This window comes from Hippoglossus stenolepis, chromosome 7 (genome assembly GCF_022539355.2).
Source record: "Hippoglossus stenolepis isolate QCI-W04-F060 chromosome 7, HSTE1.2, whole genome shotgun sequence".
NCBI classification, from domain to species: Eukaryota; Metazoa; Chordata; class Actinopteri; order Pleuronectiformes; family Pleuronectidae; genus Hippoglossus; species Hippoglossus stenolepis.
This window is the reverse complement of record NC_061489.1, coordinates 17,071,312-17,090,395: the sequence shown is the minus strand read 5'-3', so window position 1 is coordinate 17,090,395 and position 19,084 is coordinate 17,071,312. Positions and strand designations below refer to the sequence as shown.

Here is a 19,084-nt window from a genome sequence, read left to right as displayed (position 1 = left end):
TTAAAGGTTCAGTGTGTAAATTTCTGCCTATAGATCCCTTTTCACCTAAATCTTACACACTGGACCTTTAATGAATGTTATGTTTAAATTATGTTTATGTTGCTATAAACATGTAAACAGGTATAAAAGAAATGATAAAACAATGTAAAAAATTAAGTTATAAAATAATTGATTTGATCCTTCTGATGTTTGATTGTATATGACCTCATTAGATCATTAATACTGAAGCAACAGTGTGTAAACAACATGTTGTTGCTGCTACAGATGAAGCAATTGAACTCATTTATGTAGAGTTTTAATAAACAGTGGGTTAATCTGACGGGGTCATGAAATAAAGGAGATGAAGGAAAAATAAAGTTCTGAAATAAAAATCATGTCGTCTCTTATCTTATAGTTTTTTATCAAACACATGAATTGAATTTTTTGTCTTCTTATGTTGTCTTTTCTGAATAAAGTACTGTGGTGAGCACACACACATTCACACAGGAGGATGTGGGTTATCAGTTTAACCTCACAAAATGATGCTCTTTCATTCAGATACTTTCAGTATTTTGAGTTTTGCAGTAGTTTATTCCTGGAGTGAGAACAGATGAGGAATCATTTTATTCTCAAGACACATTCAGTGTGGTTTGTATATGACACTGACAGTACAATGAAGACAGCATCCTCACGGCTGGTTGACATGCGATTGTCTCAGATCGTTTGTGTGTTTGTTCAATTTACCTTTTTCTTTTACAGTTTCCTTTAACAAATCGTCACTTCGTTGATTTTCTAATGTAGTTCACTATTATCCTCAATATTTTGCATGTTACCTTGTGCACATTATTTACATTTGTATATGTGTATCATGTTGTTGTATGATGATCTTGTAGCTTTATAGTCCTGCTGATCCCTTTTATTTATTACTTTCTTCGGTGGAGGACGAGGGTGTGTCAGAGCCATCGGGACACTCCTGCAACACAGGGAACACATGTGTCTATGCTTTAACTGTACAATAATAACAACTCACCAGAATGGCACAAACTCATATCAGTCCCCTAAACATGCAAGATGTTTTTTAAATTCAAGAGTCATTAACTAATCTCTGAGAAATCAACGAAAATGTGGAAAAAGGTCTTATCTCACAATGTCAAAGTAAGTGAAAGAATTTCCTGGGTTCGTCCTCTGATCCAGATCCAAACCAAAATTGAAAGATTTTCCCCCTGAGCCATACCACAAGTTTCCTGGTAATCCATCCTGTAGTTTTTGCGTAAAGGAGTACAGACACTTCTCGAGCACTGACATACGACTACACACACACAGCTCACCTTCACGTTGTCCAGCTCTGGTCTGCCGGGGAGGGATTTTTGTGAGGAAAAGGCCTGTGAGATTACACAGGACGGTCAGAATAAAGATCTGATCAGAGGCGAGAGATACTCAGGATGTTTGGACGTCGGGCCGCTGCTCACCTTCTTCGACTGTTGCATCTCCTCCGTTGACTTGGACCTGTTCTTCATCTGCTTCTGAGGAGAGGTGGTGTTGGAACTCTGCAGAGATGGATGCTCGTGTGAGACACGGCCAGAATGACTCCGGTGTTTTGCATATCAGTGTTTCACTCACCTCATTTGTCTTCTGCTCCATGGCTGAATTTTTTCTACTTCTATTATTCCTCAGCAGACGTTCAGTGCTGACGGAGCTTTGAGATTGATGATGTCCTTTGGAAGCTCTGACTGTAAAAATGAAAAGACAGGAGACAGAATAATGAGGAGCTACTCAGTCGTTTGGTTGATTTGCAACAACAACATTTAAATACCAGACATTTCACACAAAGCCTCTCAGAGAGGACGTACTTGGCGTGAAGCCGCAGACCAGGCTATGAATGCAAGGTTCAACTGATCCAAGATTGATCTCGAGCTCCTGATGGACACAAATGAATGAGACGTCACAGGCGAGCTGAGGAGTCTGCAGTTCTGGTCTCTTTTCAGTAGATGGCGACTGTGACTCAGACTCACTTCACTGATTTCAATGTTTGGTTTTTCCCTCAGTGGTTTCCCCCTGGTCTTCCAAGTTTATTATCTCACTATGTAGATGCTGCTGCTGCTGCTGCTGCTCCCATTATTGTTTGAAGATGTCACCACTAGATGTCACTAAATTCTACACACTGAACCTTTAAAAGCATATTACATATTCAAAACTACCATGGCACTAGGAAGAGGGCATACGTAAAAGAAAGTGAATCCGTGGATCCTCGCAAGATTTATTGTGTACTGTCTTGGCCCAAGTCCCATTGTTTCCCGAAGTTTTGTGGAAATCTGTTAATAGTCTTTGCGTAATCCTGCTGAAAACAAACAGACGCTGGTGAAACCATAACATCCTTGGGGGGGAGGTAAAAAAAAAGAATGACATACAAAAGGAGGCAGAAGATTGCGACACCCGATGAGAAGAAGGAGAAAAACCACCTCCTGCAGCACTGAAAGGTCACAGTGAACACTGGACACAGCCACATCCACAGCTGGCGTCAGGAGCCTCAGCGGCCGGGAACAAACCCCCTCTGGGACTGGGTCAGTCGCATAAGACTGACATTTTTTATAGTCCAGTGATGTCGATGTGATATAATAGTGTTGTTCATGTCTGCCTCTGTCTGACCCATGACCAGTTTGATCAGATCCAAACGTCGGCTTTTCATCACAAACGGGTGGTTTACTGGTTTCTCACTCTGCCTGGTTTCTAACAGATGGGATTGTAATCACAGAGGAGACATCAGGGAATTTGGAAGATGTGGTTGAAACGTGTTGCTCATCATGAAGCCATTATATAAAGTAGGTATTCTGTACAAAACAAACGTGAAGTCTGACTGAAAATATAAACACACGGTGCACTAACTAATCTTTCAGCTACAAAGCACGGCCTTCATCAACCACATGACATCTGAGCTGTAGTTGTCCAGAGCTCCATCCATCTGTTGAGGCCACGGGACGTCGCTGAAAGTTTGGGAACCATCTGTAAGAGCATCTTGTGGTGTAGCTTTGTTTTTGTCATGGTACATCATGATTAGAATGATGTTATAGGACTTTTTTGAATTCCTCTGTCTGGTGCTTAACAACATCTCATGCACACATCGCAGAACTGTGATTAATGGCTTTATTAATGGGAGTAGACACTTGGACTATTAAGCATAAATCAATGAATCTGTTTATCTTCATGATAATATAGTACACAGATTTTACTATTTAAAAAACTGTTTACAATACACCCATTAAATATTGTTGCATTCGCTGAGTCGGTGGCCCTGATTGGATAGTATGAGTACAAATACTCATTGTACTCAATACTAGCTGCACTACAGGTCATGCATCGTGCCTCCTCTATGTTAGCAGATTGGACCAAAGTCAAAGCACATGTCAAATACATTTTTCACAAAGATGGTTTCTGTCATTTTAGGTAGTTCATATCACACTGATGTTTGTTTATGTGCTTTGTTTGAGTTATTTGGTACTTCTGAGACTGACTCACGATTGGTCGAGCGCGTGTATCGGCGGGACTTCGCTACCGTGGCTCCACCCCATCATCGTTACTGCTCAGACTCCAAATGTGCAAGATGGCAGCGTTGGTATTGGGGATATTTTAGCTTCATTTGTGGAAAGTGGAAGGAAGTGGAGACGTGCCGTCCATCCTTATAGACAGTCTATGGTGGAAACCTTTCTGGTGAAATGTACAGAATTGTTCTAACTTGGATGGGAATGTATGTTTTGTGTAGTTTATAGCCCACTGAGTAACTAGGATGATGAAATGATTTCTTCCCAAGATGTAGGTTCCTCGAGACCTCTCCTGCCGAGCCAAGACATATTAAAAAGCTGATCCACAGACCACCCTGCTCTCTGCTTCAGCCCGCTGCTCCACAGGAAGTGTTCAGCTCATAAAGAATGAATGGGGGCTGATCGACAGGAACTCACTCGCCCCCTGTGATGGCTGACGTCAGTGGTAGCATCATATTTGATGCTGTGGGGAACTCCATTAGAAAGTCCCAGTTGGATTTGATTATATGTGATATCCAACAAGACCCTACCTGCTGGACCGCATTCAATGAAACAACTGAATCCCCAGAGGGACTTACCAACTGGAGTCCTCGCTTCTTTCACACGAGGCCTATTACCACATACATGATGGTTCAGTTGGCACACCCAGGCCTGGGTAAGGCTGTTGTTCTTCCTGCACTTAGTTTAAAATGTGCATTACAGCCCTTTGAGGAGCAGAGCAGGATAATCTGAGCCCTGATGGCTGGGCAGGCTTTCACTGAGTCCTGAGTGCTCTCTCTCTCTGACCAGCGCCCGCAAGGAAATGACCTCACAGAGAATGATTTCACCTCACCCTGTTTTTCTGTGTCACTGTCTACCCGTCTTTGCGTACATGAGAAATCCCTCCTTGGCAGACCCCGACAATGACCCAACGCTAAATTTTAAGGACGGAGGCGACACAGGCAGGAGCTGAAGCTGCAGGAAATGCATCTTAGCTGCTTTGAGAATCACTTCTCCACCAATTAGCACACATGAGCAAACCAACAAAGTGACACGCCCGACAACACGCACAAATGCACAAATGCTCAGACACTATTACGTGACCACACAAAAGCAATAAAAAAGACTTTGGACTTAAAAGCTACTCAACTCTTTCTGCAAGGATGGTCAAAAAGAATGTTTTGCCTCCCAGTCCTCCCAAACCTTTGCTCCTCCTCCTCCCCATCACTCTGACTGACACACGACAAGAGGAGGATGATAAATCTGAGGTATAATAGTTCAACAACAGAGTATTTATTCTACGAGATTGTGAATATAATGCTGAAGCGAACATCTGCATCTTATCAGCAGAAATTCTGCTCCTGTGATTTGAATCCAGCAGCAGAGACCATTAGCTCAGTTTTAATGTTGGGTCAGTATTAATTAACTCCCCAACTGAGGAGCGCAATGCAATAAGAGCTTCTTGAGCTTAATCTCAGTGTGTGTGTGTGTGTGTGTGTTTCATAAGAAAAGGAAAGATATGAGGGAGCAGTACAGCCAAATTACACCTACATCTTCACTCCTGCTGTCTTCTTGCAACTCGCCACAAAACGTCTGCCCATCTATCAAACAAATACCTGCTGGAGATCATCAATGTCCATTCATTCGATCATCTAGCAGTAATGACAGTGACAGGAAATGTCCCATAAGCCCCAGGTTGAGTGATGAAGACCTTGAAGATGGTTTCCAATCTGTCGGGTCCACTAATCACTGTGTAGCTCCAGACCAGGAGGTCAATCTGAAGTCCTGGTCTGACATTGTGGCCTCAGCACATCTGTGGTGAACGTCGCATGAGCTCACATGTGCCGGATGTGCGTAATCGTAGAGGCTGTATACGTGCACATGCATGCACACAGAGGTGGTCAGTGCACGGAGGTGTGCATGTGGCCAGAAGCTGCACCAGCAGCCGTCCAGAGAGCACATTAAGACGGCTCACAGGGACAAGGACATGATGTCCTGTAATTGATGATGATGGGCCGTCTGTTCTGCCACGTTCAGGTGTGACACATTAACACACACACACACACACACAATGTAACCCCCCCAGCTGGATGGATTTAGTCTGGAGACGCCCGACACAGCTGCTCCCAGCCTGAATCGCAGCTCAGGCATGTGTATCTCATCTGATAACTGCTTCAGTGCTAATGAATGCACTATCATTTTCAGTTTCAACACACTGAGCACAGACTCCACGTCCTTCACCGGCTCAGCAGAATCTGTCAATGCACAGTAAACGTGCGAGCGTTGATCTGATGGATGGCTTTTGTTTTACAGCACTTATGTTTTCTCCCTGCAGGACGCTCAAAGGCACAGAATCTTGCAGAGCTCCCATTAGAACACTTTTCTTTTAAGGTATCAAAAAAACCTCTTACAAGCTCGAAAATAAAAGAGAGAAGAAAGAGCCGGAGCTCAATCTTCATGAGCTCAATGAGATTATCTGAAGAAAGCATGAGACACAGAGGAGGGGAGGATGAATGATGGGAGTGACAGAGGGACAGAGGACAGGCACACTCATCTACTGACTGTACAAGCACAGCGATCACCCAGATGAATGATATTGATGAAATGCTTCGGGGGGGTAATTCAGACACTCACCTCCCTTCGTCTTCCCTCTTCCCTTCTCTCAGTTCAGCAGACGTGCGGTGTAGTAGACGGCACTCCTCATCTCACTGCTGCTATGGTGTCTGCGAGAGCACACCCCTCTCTGCCCATTCATAGGTCTGCCGACGCACCACGCACACACACACACACACACACACACACACACACACACACACACACACACACACACACACACACACACACACACACACACACACACACACACACACACACACACACACACACACACACACACACACACACACACACACACACCAGGTGTGCCAATCATAGCTGTGCATGACAATGTCTCCATCAGCCCGGCAGTGGGTGGGACAAACCGGTATTGAACTCTGCACATTGACGCGTCCACATACAGCTTTGTTCATTGTTTCAGGTTAATAACTTCAGTGACTAGTACAAGCTGATACAGACAAGGTGGGTGAATCAGATGCCTTTTGGGAAATATGGATGCTGCTGACATCATCCATGTGCAATAATCCATCTATGACTCAGCTAATTTGTTTTGTAACCCACACAATGGCTAAACACTTCCCCCGTAATAGTCCTCTCAGGCTCCTCGACTGGAAAACACCTGCCAGCAACAAGTCTGCAGACACGAGGCGAGTTATTGGCCAAAAACTGATCGCAACGGGCCAATCAGAGGGCTGCAATGGTCCCCATCACTGTGCAGAAATGACATCATTACATGACAAGACTCAAGTAAAGGAGGCACATGGAAGCACGTAATCAACCGAAGAGGGTTACAACTATACTGACCGGTCTGACACTGCATGACTCATACAGCCAGTCCACTGGGTCAATGGGCGCCGGCTGCACTTTGTATAAAACCAAATCACATAACATTTATCAAACCAGAATCTGACCTCAGTGTCAAAATAAAGGTCCTGTCTGAGGCTATAAAGGTGAAAGCAGACGTTTTCCCTCCCCTATCAGCAAACACGGACAAAAAGGATCACGTTCCATTATGAAACATTTTAATTCTTTGCATACACCCTGTGATATTTATGATGATCACAACATCGGACTCACTCTCCATAAGATCACTTTACTCAAACAGATCTGGAACCTGATGTACAGTAGAATATAGAGTGACAGGAAAACAGGTCTTGACCAGGGCTTCATGAAGTGCCATCACGGCAAACCAGTAGCGCAAACATACATTCCACAATCACAAGTATAGGCACACGATATGAAAACAATAATTAAAAATATTAAAAGCTGTAAAAGCATTACAAAAATATTCAATTAAGAAAATGCAATCATGCAGTACACTTCAAAAAAGCCCGTCTGGACATTCACCGGTTCCTGCACAGAAACATGTTTTAGCTTAGAGTTTGGAGAAAAGCTGGAAGAAACAAACTCACACTGTACAGCATTAAATATCACAGGAACACTATTCAAACACTCGGTTATCAGGGTGAAATCTTGAGATTTAACTTCTTTTCTTACATTTAGGGGTGCATCAAACATTTCATAGCAAACATACCCCCTCGGGGTGTGTAGTGTTTTTAGATGACACTATAAATGCTTTCCATGATCTCTTCTTCCTCATGAGGCCGGTCATCACCAGCAGAGGTGGTAGCTCACTGCTGTCTCAGAGCTTATACGCAAACAGTCATAAAAAGTGCTTAACAAGTTCGGACTAAAATTTGTTTGTTTTCTGTGATGGGCAACATCACACTGCGTGTTGTCTGAGTCCATCCCAACACATGGATGCTTTTCAAACTGCAGTTTCTCTTAAGTCTTTCGATTCAGATTCAGCCGATTCAGGGACTCCCTTCACTGCTCCAGCTGGACGCGGAGGCAGTGGCGTCTTGTTCCCTGATTTCTCTTTGGGCTCTGCAGCGGAAGAGCTGGTTGCACCGCGCTCCTTTGACTCCATGTTGGGCCCCTGGTCTGAGGGCAGCTGCAGAAACAGCGGCACCTGTAGCTGCGCTTTGGTCAGAAGGCCCCGCTGGTCGTCCACCCTGCAGCACTGAGCTTTCGTCAGCATGTCCAGAAACCCTGACGCAGACGGAATATCAAGATCATCCCAACATTTATCTTAATCAGCCTGAGGTATTCCAATTTTGTAGAAGAGAATATGTTGTAGTATGCTTAAAACTTTCAACGTATTCTTGCTCAATAAAGCTTTAAAAAGCAGAATTTCAGAAAAATAACATTCCATGTAAGAACTAAAACTTCTGTCCTGACTAGATACTAGGGTTGGGTGATATGGATCAAATCTTTATCGATATACAAGATTTAGTTGCACTATTGTTTTATGTATATGATTTTACTGGAAATGCAGCTTCCTGAAATACTTCAAGTTCTTTGATGACCTTTGTTAAAAGAATCTGACAAAACAGTCTCGCCACTTGGTCCATTATGTAGATTTTATATATTTTTTTATAAATGGAACAAATTATTATAAAACTGGGTGGAAGGATGTGTAATGGGTCAAGAGAGAGAACACATACAATTTCGGTGTGGATCTGAATGTTTTCCCTACTTTCTTTAACATTGTAATTTTGGGCATTTTTCTCCACATTTTTTATGATTTCTCAGAGAATAATTGAAAAATCAAGCACATTTAAGGGACTGATATTTCTGAGTCTGTGCAATTTGGTTAAGATCCAAATTAAAACCCTGATCTGGTGAATTTGAACGTGCTTTCATAAGGGGACTGTTGGATCTTGACAGAGGTATATGCGCTCTAGTTATTCCATTCTGTTGTAATCCTGCTGTAATCTGCTGCAAAACATGTGATGGAATTACAATTCAGCTTTTAAATGCACTTTGTGGTGAGACTGCTTTGTAAAAAAGAAAAAAACTTTTGAACAGTGTCCACTTCTTTTGTGCTGTAGGGTCACATTTCATCCAAGGTCAAGAAGACATTTCCAAGCTCAAACTGAAAACCAGATTTTTCAGTACATTGATTGATTGAAACCTATATATTCTGTATAGTTATGGCCGCCTCATCGAGGGGTTGTATTTTCTTAATCATCTTACAATACGTGCTGCTATATCGCCCAACCCTCCTTGTTACTGCTGAGGCCTCCTACCATCTATGTCGCGGTTCTTACTGGGCTTGGAATGAGTCCTGGCTCGGTCTGTCGATGATCTGGCCAGCGCGCCACCTCCACTCGCCGCTCCTGCCTGCAGGACCAGAACAGATTCCAATATTGTCTACATATAGAACAACATTTCACAGGTTGTAAATCCAAGTAACTAATATGAATGAAATCACACAATATTTAAACTTCTTACTGGAGAGAATTGGTGACGTCTAAGCCTTAAGCTTTGTTAACAAAAAACACCATAGTGCACTGTATATACTGTCAGCAACCAGATTTAAAGGTTCAGTGTGCAGAATTTAGTGACATCTAGTGGGGAAGTTGCATGTTGCAGCTGAATACCCCTCACCTCACCCTCCCCTTCCAAACATGTGCTAGCTTTCAGTTGTCAAAAGGGGTTATTGTCCCTTCTTCACACAGCCTTGGTATTTAGATGATAACCTTCATTATCTTTATTTAGATAATAGTAATATTAATAATAACAACCAAGAGCATCTCAGCAGCCTCACCTGTGTGGCTACAGCTGAACCACTGCTTCTGGAAATGTTGCTCTGCTCTTTTCCTGTTCAAACCACACAAATACACAAAATGAGTTTAGTATTTCCTGGTACAGAAACTCCTCAGTGGTCATGTGATGATGGTACGGAACCTAAACACAGACATTAGCCAAATAAAAATATTCTTGACTAGAATGTAACTGGTGCGATTCAGCCCCTCTCCTTTCTAAGTGCTGCGGATGTGAGGCGGGGAGCACTGATCCGAGGTGAAGTCGGTTCTGGTCTCTCAGCGGTCGGGGAGATCAAGTGAGTGAACTCGAAGTGACACGGCGCTCAACAAACAAAATGGTCTCTGACATTTCAACCCACAGAGAAGAATGAAAAGACAAAAAAAAAGCAACACACAAATACACAAAGAAATCAGAGCAGGAAGAGAGGAACGTGCAGACAGTGACGCAGAGGAGAAGAAGAAAAAACCAACCAGGGCAGTGAAGTGGACATTGACAGGGATTTCTCTTCTTCCCCGCTTAACATGCAGAAACACTTCAGTCACTCTCATCACATACAGTGTATCAGGCACAGGCACAGGCAGGGTTCAGGCAGTATTCAGAAGAGGTCACATAAAGCGTAATCCCTCAGGTCTACCACAGACAAACAAAAAACTACCATGGATTGAAAGATAGTATGTGCCTCATCATGTTGTCCTCATTTGCCAAAGTTTATTTTATCCTCTGCTTTGAAGAGCAGTGTGATCAAATGAAACAAACAGGACACAACGAAATGTGTTGGACGGGTGGGGCATGACCCGAGGAAGAACCTGTTAAGTTTTGGTGCAGGTCTGGATCGCAAAATCGTTATCAGTTTTTGTAATATTTTTTAAAATGTTGTTGATTTGTCAGAATGATTTATGATCTAAAAGAAAAACAAATATCAGACATGTTTAGTGGACTGATTCATGAGTGTGTGCAACTTGGTGCAGATCCCAATAAAAACCCAATCAGGGTCAGGGAAGAAAGAATTAAACTGTATCAGGATGAGCGGGCGGAACCAGGATTTTTTTCTTTAACATTGCAAGATAGACTTTTTTCAACATTTTCACCAATTTACCAAGAATAATTCATGGATCTTGATGGAAAAAAATAAAAAAAATCAATCTGGCACATGTAACTAATATCTCTGGGTGTGTGAAATTTGGTGCAACTTGATTGAATTTAAGGGAGCTGTTGAGCCTTGGCGGAGGTATGTGCTCTACTGATATTCTAGTTCTTTCTAGTTTATATCAAAGTAAAACAGTTTTGTTTTAAGTTGACAAGAACATTAACCTTTGGATTTGTCAAGTCGTAGCGTCTTATTGGCCAATCCTAACACAGAGCTGCTCATGTTCACAGGCTCATCGCTTCCAACCTTAAAACGAAGAAGAGAATAAAACATGAAAGAGTTCAGTTGGACTGACACACAATGAGTTGCACAGTTTTGTGAAGATCAAGATCCACCTCATTACTAAAATGATGTCATCTCATTACTTAGTCCAATAACAAAATGGTGTTACACATTCCCCTTTCAGTAATCACATTAAAATGACAGATTTGATATAAATATTAACATGCCCACTGACATGTAATCCGTTGCCTGGCAACGGCTGCTGATGGGACAGACAGAACGCATTTTGAAAAAGGATTATACTTTAACAAATGTGATAGACGGTAGTGAGTCATTGATGTGAATTACTTTTGTGAAATTTAGTAGGTTGAAAATATCAGAGAACTTTTCTAACATGCTTGTATCATTACGTGTCTATTCATGAGTTTTTAAAAATGCTCCTTCCTGTATAATTGAGAAAAGATGTTATCTGGGGAACAGGCTACATATTATGGTCTCATTCATTCAGAAACACACTCACCATGGTGACAAGGGCCTCTTGTGGCTTGAGGTCGTGCTTCTGCATCACTGCAGAGAGGGCGTCCTGCAACGTCTTACTGGACTTCACCATGATCCCCACTGTCTTACCAGTGAAGGCGATCTCCAGCCTGAAACACATATTGACAAGTCATGCAAATCAGAGAAGTCAGCGAAATCACACACCCAATGTTATCTCAGCAGGAAATCCAAATATGATTTAATGCAGAAACTGCTCTAATTGCATATAGTGCAAATGATGACTCAAATCATTTTGGGCCAGCGAGTCAAACGTCTCTAGGTCTGGTGTTAACCCACGGACTTCCCTCCAACATGGTGAGAAGTGACATGCTGTAGTGGGGGATGAGGGTGTGAAACCCTGCGAGGCTCAGACAGAAAAAAAAAGGAAGCAAAGGAAGTGACACATTTGACTCACGCAAACATCACCCTGAGCTCGAGGGAGACCTGCTGATCCCTCAGTACGGAGCAGTCCTGGTCCAGCGATAAGGGCTGCTGCAGAGAGAGCAACGGTGTTACAGACCGAGAGAGGTTACAGAGGTCAGCTTCAACCTGGGACACTTGAGTTAGACAGATAGTCCAACGTGAAAAGAAGCTTTGAGGGACGGATGTTGGGACAGGAAGAGCATAGTCTATACTTTACAGTGTCGTCCAGTTGATATTATTTCTTAAGGGTTCAGTGTGTAGGATTTAGTGACTTCTAGTGGTGAAGTTTCATATTGCAGCTGAATACCCCTCACCTCACCCTCCCCTTCCAAACATGAAGGAGAACCTATGGTAGTCTTCAGTTGTCATAAAAACTCAAAAGGTGTTTAGTTTGTCCAGTTTGGGCTACTGTAAAAAAACATGGTGGCCTCCGTAGAGAGGACCCGCTCCTGATATAAATATAAAGTATTTAAATATAAATACCCCCAAATTAGGATAAAGAAAACTATTTAGATGAAAAACACTTGGATTATTTTATATGCAATTTATGCCAATAGATCCCTTTCACCTCAATCTTACACACTGGACCTTTAAAGCTGTGACCGGCCGCTCACCTTGTCCTTCTCGTGAAGGTAGATGGTGACATCTTTCAGTGGGAAGCCTCTCTTTTCACACAGGCTGGCCAGCATGTTTTTGATGGGTTGGCCGTTCCGCGTGGGGGCCAGGGAGGCACTGCCATCGGGTAGGTAGACACAGCAGTAGCCCCCTTCCACCTCTATCCGACTCCCACTTCCCTGGTCTGGAGAGCGGGGACTTGATTTGCCGTTCTACAGAGAGAGAGAGAGAGCGAGAGAGAGAGAGAAGAGAGGAAATGACTTTTAAAAAATATATATACCTAGAGTAAGACATTTCACATATGTACATTCATGTGTGCCTCACTGTCTATAACCAATTTCACATAAACCAGCTTCAGCTACAAAACAAACCAAAAACCCATTGCCACTGCCAATGCACTGACCTCCATCTGCCTGCAGAGGGAACCAGGCTCCACGCTGCTGGTTGATACTGCCGACATATGGGATTCCTTCCGGGAGCCTGCACCCTGTGTGCTGGATAAATCTATTGGAATTGATGGCAAGAAATAAAAGTCAGCATGGAATAAAGTCACAGGATGTGAATTGAGGCCTAAACACAGATGCCCACTGTTCGTCACTCGACAGGAACTGTACCTCCCCAGGATCCTCTGTTTTGCTGCGGTTTCTCTGAGACACCCCTGCCCCCTGGCAAACTGTTAGAGTCTGACTTCTTGTTCTGTTTGAGACACAAGTTCTTTCAGCAAAATTAAGAACAAAAATAGTTTCCCCTCCCTGGCCATTTCCTCCTCAGCCATCTACCTTTGTGTCACAGAACGAGGGGCTTCTTGTGGCCACGTCCTCCCAGGATCCCAGGCGAAGCTGCTCATTGGAGGGCTGAGGAAGAAGTTTTCCTCCCAAGGTGCAGCTGTGGTACACAGGAGAACGCACGAAGCGCCTGTAGCTGTCCATCTTCATCAGCTTGAATATCTGACGCAGAGCAGGGACAGTGGTACACATTGTCAGCCGAGGCACCGGCACTGTGTTACTGTGCTAAGAACGGACTCTAAAACAGACCTGTGCTTGGGCCTTGTTAAACATGTCGGGTGTGGGCTGCTCCAGGTCCTTCTCCTCCGTCCTGGCGGTGTCATCGATGTTGACCGAGTAGGGAGCGCTGGTGGACAGGTAGGTGTTGTAGATGGAGCGAGCCGCTGTTTTCAGCTGGAAATACAACAGTGCTCTCAGACCAAATCATCATCTTGATACCTAAACTTTGTTTGACTGAGTGACACAGTGAACCAGTTTCACTTTCCATTTCACCTGAGTCTATGTTTTCATTTGGTTGGTGTCTTCCCTTTTGAATTTTTTTTTACATCCTGTACCAATAAGAATGAAATCCACTCTTTCCATTCATCCACTGAAAGTCATACAATCAATAAGTAATTCAAATTTGAGTTGTTTCTCAGAGAAATGAGAAATCGCAGCACAAAAGTTGATGTAAGCTTTTATGCTACTGTTATTTGAGAGGTTGCTGCAGACGTTTTTGTCTCAAACAGCTTCATGTATCACTGAAGTCAACAGGAAATGTATCTGTTGTTGAAAATGCTGCGTAAACATTGTTAACATCATTGAATCACACATTGTGGCTGCAGATCACTACATGGATTCATTTAGAAGAACATAGCAGCTCAGTTTACAATCACTGTAAATATTCAACTTCTTGTCTACAATAAAAAAAAACACAGGAATATTTATCAAACAATGCAAATGGTTGCAAAAAAAGCGTCATCTACCTCGTCCAGGCAGGTGGGTGGTGTCTTCCTGAACTTCTCACAAGCTTGCCAGAATAAAATATTCTCTGCACTCACCTCAGACCTCAAGAAGGCCTGTGGAGAAACACACACTGCATGAACACACACACCTCTAGTGAGGGGTCATTGGAAAGCTTGTATGTGTGTCGGGTGAAACTCACCGTGAAGTAACGGACACCGGAGGGGTCCTCCAGCAGCTTCTCAAACGAAACAGCCCAGCTCAGCACGCTGTTGGCAGGGCCGGCCTCTCCCCCCGGAGTCCCCGGGAGACTGGAGCTGCTGCCTCCACAGCTCCGTGCAGACATGTTCAGCTCTACAACACATCCAGACACAAACACACCCAGCTATCAGCACGGAGAAGCATGACCAAGAATGAGACTGAATCAGATATTTTCATCTGTCGTGCATGGACATGTTCAGACTGTAGAAATACAGGATTGCCAGTGTGCACGTCGACAGTTCACGCTTACCTCCGTCTGACACCGCCTGGCTCTGTGAAGAGAGAGATAAAACAACACTTAAAACAAATTCAAACTTGAGAAAACATCTGATAAGACTGAATACAGGTCATCACGGACGAGTGGTCGCTGGTGTAACTGGACAAATTCCTGTACTTCCTAAGAAACTTTCCTCTCAGTTCAACAGTCACTTGACTATTGACTGAAAATCATAAAAACAGTAAATGTAAATTCATAATGATATAATCAATCAGTCACATGTATTCAAAGCACAGAGGCTGACATTAAGGAAGTGAAAAGTTAACACCAGCTGCATGTTATTTTGTACTTTTTGTTTCCCCCTTCATGTAAGAGTGGTTTAGTGCAATCAGCCCTGGCTGTTCTCACAGGAAGTGGTTGTGACACTGAAGAAAATAAGTCATTCAGCTTTCAGAGCACATTACATTCTCTTTGCAAATGATTCTGTGGCGACAAACATGTTTGTCTGTTACTCTGAAGAACCAAAGTACAAATCTGTCCCCCAACAGGGACGGATATCAGATCAGCAGGTTAACTGAATCTGTTTAAAATGTGTTTATACTTATTTTTGCTAACTCATTAGGACCCTGACTAGCATGAACACTGACCCTGTTCGGACTAGTAGACCACATGGGGACCGAAACCTGGTCCTAATGAAGCGACACATCCTTTCTGAGCTCCTGGGTAAGATTTGTGGTAAGAGGTGCATTGTGGTTAGGTTCAGGTTAGGTATGGATTCAGCATAGTTGCGGTTAGGAGGTATTGGTTTGGCTGTCCACAATGAATGGAAGTCAATGCAAAGTCTTAATGAGGATAGCCGCGCGAACCTGTGTGTGCATGTGTGTGATTGTGTTACTTCTGCCGAGTACACACCAGGTGTAAAAGTTTGTAAAAATAAAGTTGGAAGTAACATTGTCACACTCTCAACGTCCTTTGTCCAATCAAGTGGTTCAGTTCTTCAAGAAGAAAAGAAAAAACGTCCTACTTTCTTCAATGTTGCCTCACAAGTCGTTTAAATGTTTAATTAAACTCCTACTGACTTAACTCTTCTGTTGGTTCTTCTTGCTTTTATTTTCATTCTTCATATTCATTCTCCACTGATCGGAGCTCGACATAGCACCGCGGTCATTCACGGACATGCAGCTTTCTTGATTTGAATTTGCCTGAAATGCAGGTCATGGTTTTCACAAAATGTTTTGATTTAGCCAGATTCGATTGCTGAGTCATACAGACAGATACGTGTTGGGTTGTTAAAAACGTGTGTCTCTCTCAGCATCGACTCATGTCACACAAAAAAAACAGGTAAAAGCCGAAGGCCTAAATCTAGCTCTGGTTTTTAAAGTAATGCAGAATTCTTGGGAATCAAAGTTGAAAGTTTTGTCGTCTAAACTCATTGTTGGAGTATAAGTAAGTACATAAGAGGAATGACGCAACAAAACGTTTATATATATAATTTTGCATGAAAATCGTCCTGAAAGGTCCTATAGTCATGCACCTTTCATTCTGGGGAGGCTGTGGTTCAGGAGGTAGAGAGGGTCACCCGTTAAATCGGAAGTTGGTTTGATTCCGGTCTTCCCCATTCTGCTTGCCAAAGTGTCCTTGGGCAAGACACTGAAACCCAAATTGCCCCCGATGGCTGCACTGACTGTGTGCGAGTTGAACAGAGAAAGTGCTGCACTGTATGTGTGTGTGAATGGCCAACTCTGTACAGTTTAAGCACTTTGAGTGATCATCAAGACTAGAAAAGTGCTACATAATATATCATTTCAGACCATTGACCAGTTAGCAGCAGAGAACAATATGTAAGGAGTAGGATTCCCTGCAGAAGATAAGCAAACATGTTCTGTGCGATTGATCTGCGATTGAAATTTTCTCCTTATTTCAAAATAGCTTGTGTTCATCAGAATCAACATTGACGGACATGTCACACAGTTATGAAAAGAAACCGATCAATCTTCTGCAACATCCGTGTTTTCTCCACCTTTTATAAGAAATACATCTTTCTCACCTTTTGACTTTGAGTTGAACCATTTCAAGAAACCTAAGGGTGTCACGTGGAGTGGACCGGAGCCAGCTCGGCCTCCGCTTGACAGCTTGCCGTAGTGGGATGGCTCATTTACTGCGTCTGACTCAGTAGCTACCAACCCCAGCCATACCGCTTCATTGGTTCTGGATAATGAATTTTACAAGCCACCACAAGAAAACACCACTGTCAAACAGTCTGTACTCAGACCTGGATCTCGGCTTGACAGTGTCAGAAAGGCAGATTGAGAAAGTATCCCAAGACTTTTAAAAGACATTCCTGTTCATTACAAGTATACACACCCAACACCAGCTCAGTCCCCTTTGACTTTACACACTCACACTTCTAAAGTTCCACCATGTTGAGGCTGATAAAACATAAATAAATGGATAAATCTGATCCAGCAGGAGCAGCTGCAGAACCAAACCCATCCAAACAAAGACCGGTTCCAGCTCACCATGTGGCCCACAGGAATCCTCGGCGCGTTGCAGTTCTTCGCCATGATGGCCCAGACACCAGACTACGAGCTGAACTCCTATGCGACGTGCACACTCTCAGGGGACACAGCAAAGTGCTCCACCCAAACATGATGCACACTCCTCAAACACACACTCAAAAACTCATCGTGTTACTTCCTGCCTGTAAGGGAAGTCTTGCCATAGCAACAAGCCGCAAAAGAGGAAGTATGGTTACTCTGATCAAACTGTTCTCAGCCTACGTCTTGAGAAATACTCTGATGTGGGAACACGGTCAAGGCAGATGTGCTCATTCTGCTTTTGATGCACTGCAAGAGTCACTCGATGCAGCTTTATACCGTGACACACTGTCAGCAGTAGATTTACAATTACTCTTCTGCATCCGGGACGTTCTTCAACGTGCTCGTGTCGAGGAAATCTCTGAGATTTAAGCAGAAAACATCTATAATCATGCGATGCAGTAGTTTCGTGAAAGTCAGAATAAAGTCAAATGTATGTTTTTGTCCAAACGTTTTTGTTCAAACAATTATTAGATTTTTTTAATAGTTTTTACAGATATGACAGGGACTAAACATTGACACACTATAGGCCTACGTACTGACCGACAACACTAATACATCAAATACAACACTAATATACAACCACATGTACAATACCAAAACTAACAGATAAAAAAAATCTTAAAAATATAATAGAATTAAATAAAATATAGATATAAAATGTACCCTGCCATGTACATATTTCATTTAAAAAAAGATTTTCAAGAGGCAGGGAATTTGTCATGATTTGAGTATTCTTCTTTAGCTAAAGCAATTAAATGATTGTAGATTAGATTAAAATACATTTCCAAAATCCAGGTAAACAACTTCAAAGAAGTGTTCACAATGAAATCATTGTCATACCTCATCATGCACAATGATGCCACTTGCTGTGCTGCACCATTTGTCATATTTCCTGTTTTGCGTTTGAGCCGCAGCCTTAGCCAGGCGGCAGATCCTGCGATAAAGTCTTCTGACAGTGACCATCCTCAGGAGAGCAAGCACACTGCTGCGAGTGGAGAGCAGGGGGCTGGAGAGGTGTGACAGCTGAAAGCCCTCACTCAGGTTCAGGGGTTAATGAACACGTCTTACCTGAGTGTCCTCAGTGAGGCCCGGCACCAGCCAACGAGCCAACGAGCCAGGTGAAGCAGGACATCTTGATTGAAGGTGCACTGTTGGTGTCACAGCTCAGATGTTGTCAGTTATCTGTCGAGGTTCATCAGCTTCCCCTGCCTGGATATAAACAATGCAAAGTGGCCGCACACAAGCAAAGCAGCTTTTTTCACATGCAAATACTTATTGGGTGGTCTGGTGCTGCTGGGTATCATTGTATTAGAATGTTAAGATAATATGAAGAACTTGCAAGCGCAAAAAAAAATCAACCTTACTAACGATATATGAGAAGAAATAAGCAGTTTCACAAGAAGAGGAAACCTCAAGCTGTTACTTCAATAAACATCTCCACAGCAGCACTTTTTGGTTTTTTTGTGTGATGCTGTTACTTTTCACACCTGAATGTTCAGTACGGTGAATTTGTGTAGTCGGGGACATTTATTGCAATTTTGACTTCAGGGACTTATTCCGATATCTGTTTTTCACATTATATCAACATATTAATAATAATAATTCTGTAAAGA

General features: G+C 42.9%; 1 protein-coding gene and 1 long non-coding RNA gene across 7 annotated transcripts; both read right to left on the bottom strand.

Moving 5' to 3' along the window:
- Nucleotides 1–549: 549 nt before the first annotated feature.
- LOC118112438 lies at nt 550–6,268 on the bottom strand. Its single transcript, XR_004697218.2, has 5 exons — nt 6,129–6,268; nt 1,600–1,709; nt 1,449–1,526; nt 1,308–1,361; nt 550–952 (listed from the first exon to the last, which is right to left on the bottom strand). It is a non-coding gene; the product is annotated as an uncharacterized LOC118112438 (long non-coding RNA).
- Nucleotides 6,269–7,115: 847 nt separating this feature from the next.
- LOC118112757 (regulator of G-protein signaling 14) lies at nt 7,116–18,634 on the bottom strand. 6 transcript variants are annotated; one of them, XM_035162301.2, is made up of 15 exons: nt 18,540–18,634; nt 14,905–14,926; nt 14,596–14,747; nt 14,417–14,509; nt 13,701–13,844; nt 13,446–13,613; nt 13,281–13,362; nt 13,070–13,170; nt 12,666–12,878; nt 12,044–12,120; nt 11,612–11,738; nt 11,034–11,115; nt 9,724–9,776; nt 9,203–9,296; nt 7,116–8,162 (listed from the first exon to the last, which is right to left on the bottom strand). In XM_035162301.2, the coding sequence occupies exons 3-15, from the start codon at nt 14,737–14,739 to the stop codon at nt 7,879–7,881; spliced, it is 1,662 nt and encodes a 553-aa protein (XP_035018192.2). In that variant the 5' UTR covers nt 14,740–14,747; nt 14,905–14,926; nt 18,540–18,634; the 3' UTR covers nt 7,116–7,878. The 6 variants fall into 6 exon arrangements, with proteins under 6 accessions (XP_035018192.2, XP_035018190.2, XP_035018189.2 ...); XM_035162299.2 differs by lacking the exon at nt 18,540–18,634 and adding an exon at nt 18,312–18,499 and having other exon boundaries at nt 9,224–9,296; XM_035162298.2 differs by lacking the exon at nt 18,540–18,634 and adding an exon at nt 18,312–18,499 and having other exon boundaries at nt 12,044–12,117.
- Between the last annotated feature and the right edge of the window lie 450 nt (nt 18,635–19,084).

Coding starts and splice junctions, on each gene's coding strand:
- LOC118112757 (XM_035162297.2), bottom strand. CDS start 18,434: ATGGTCACTGTCAGAAGACTTTATCGCAGGATCTGCCGCCTGGCTAAG. Junction 14,748..14,904: donor CCAGGCGGTGTCAGACGGAG/GTAAGCGTGAAC, acceptor GATGTGTTGTAG/AGCTGAACATGTCTGCACGG. Junction 12,879..13,069: donor CCCTCTGCAGGCAGATGGAG/GTCAGTGCATTG, acceptor CTCTCTCTGTAG/AACGGCAAATCAAGTCCCCG.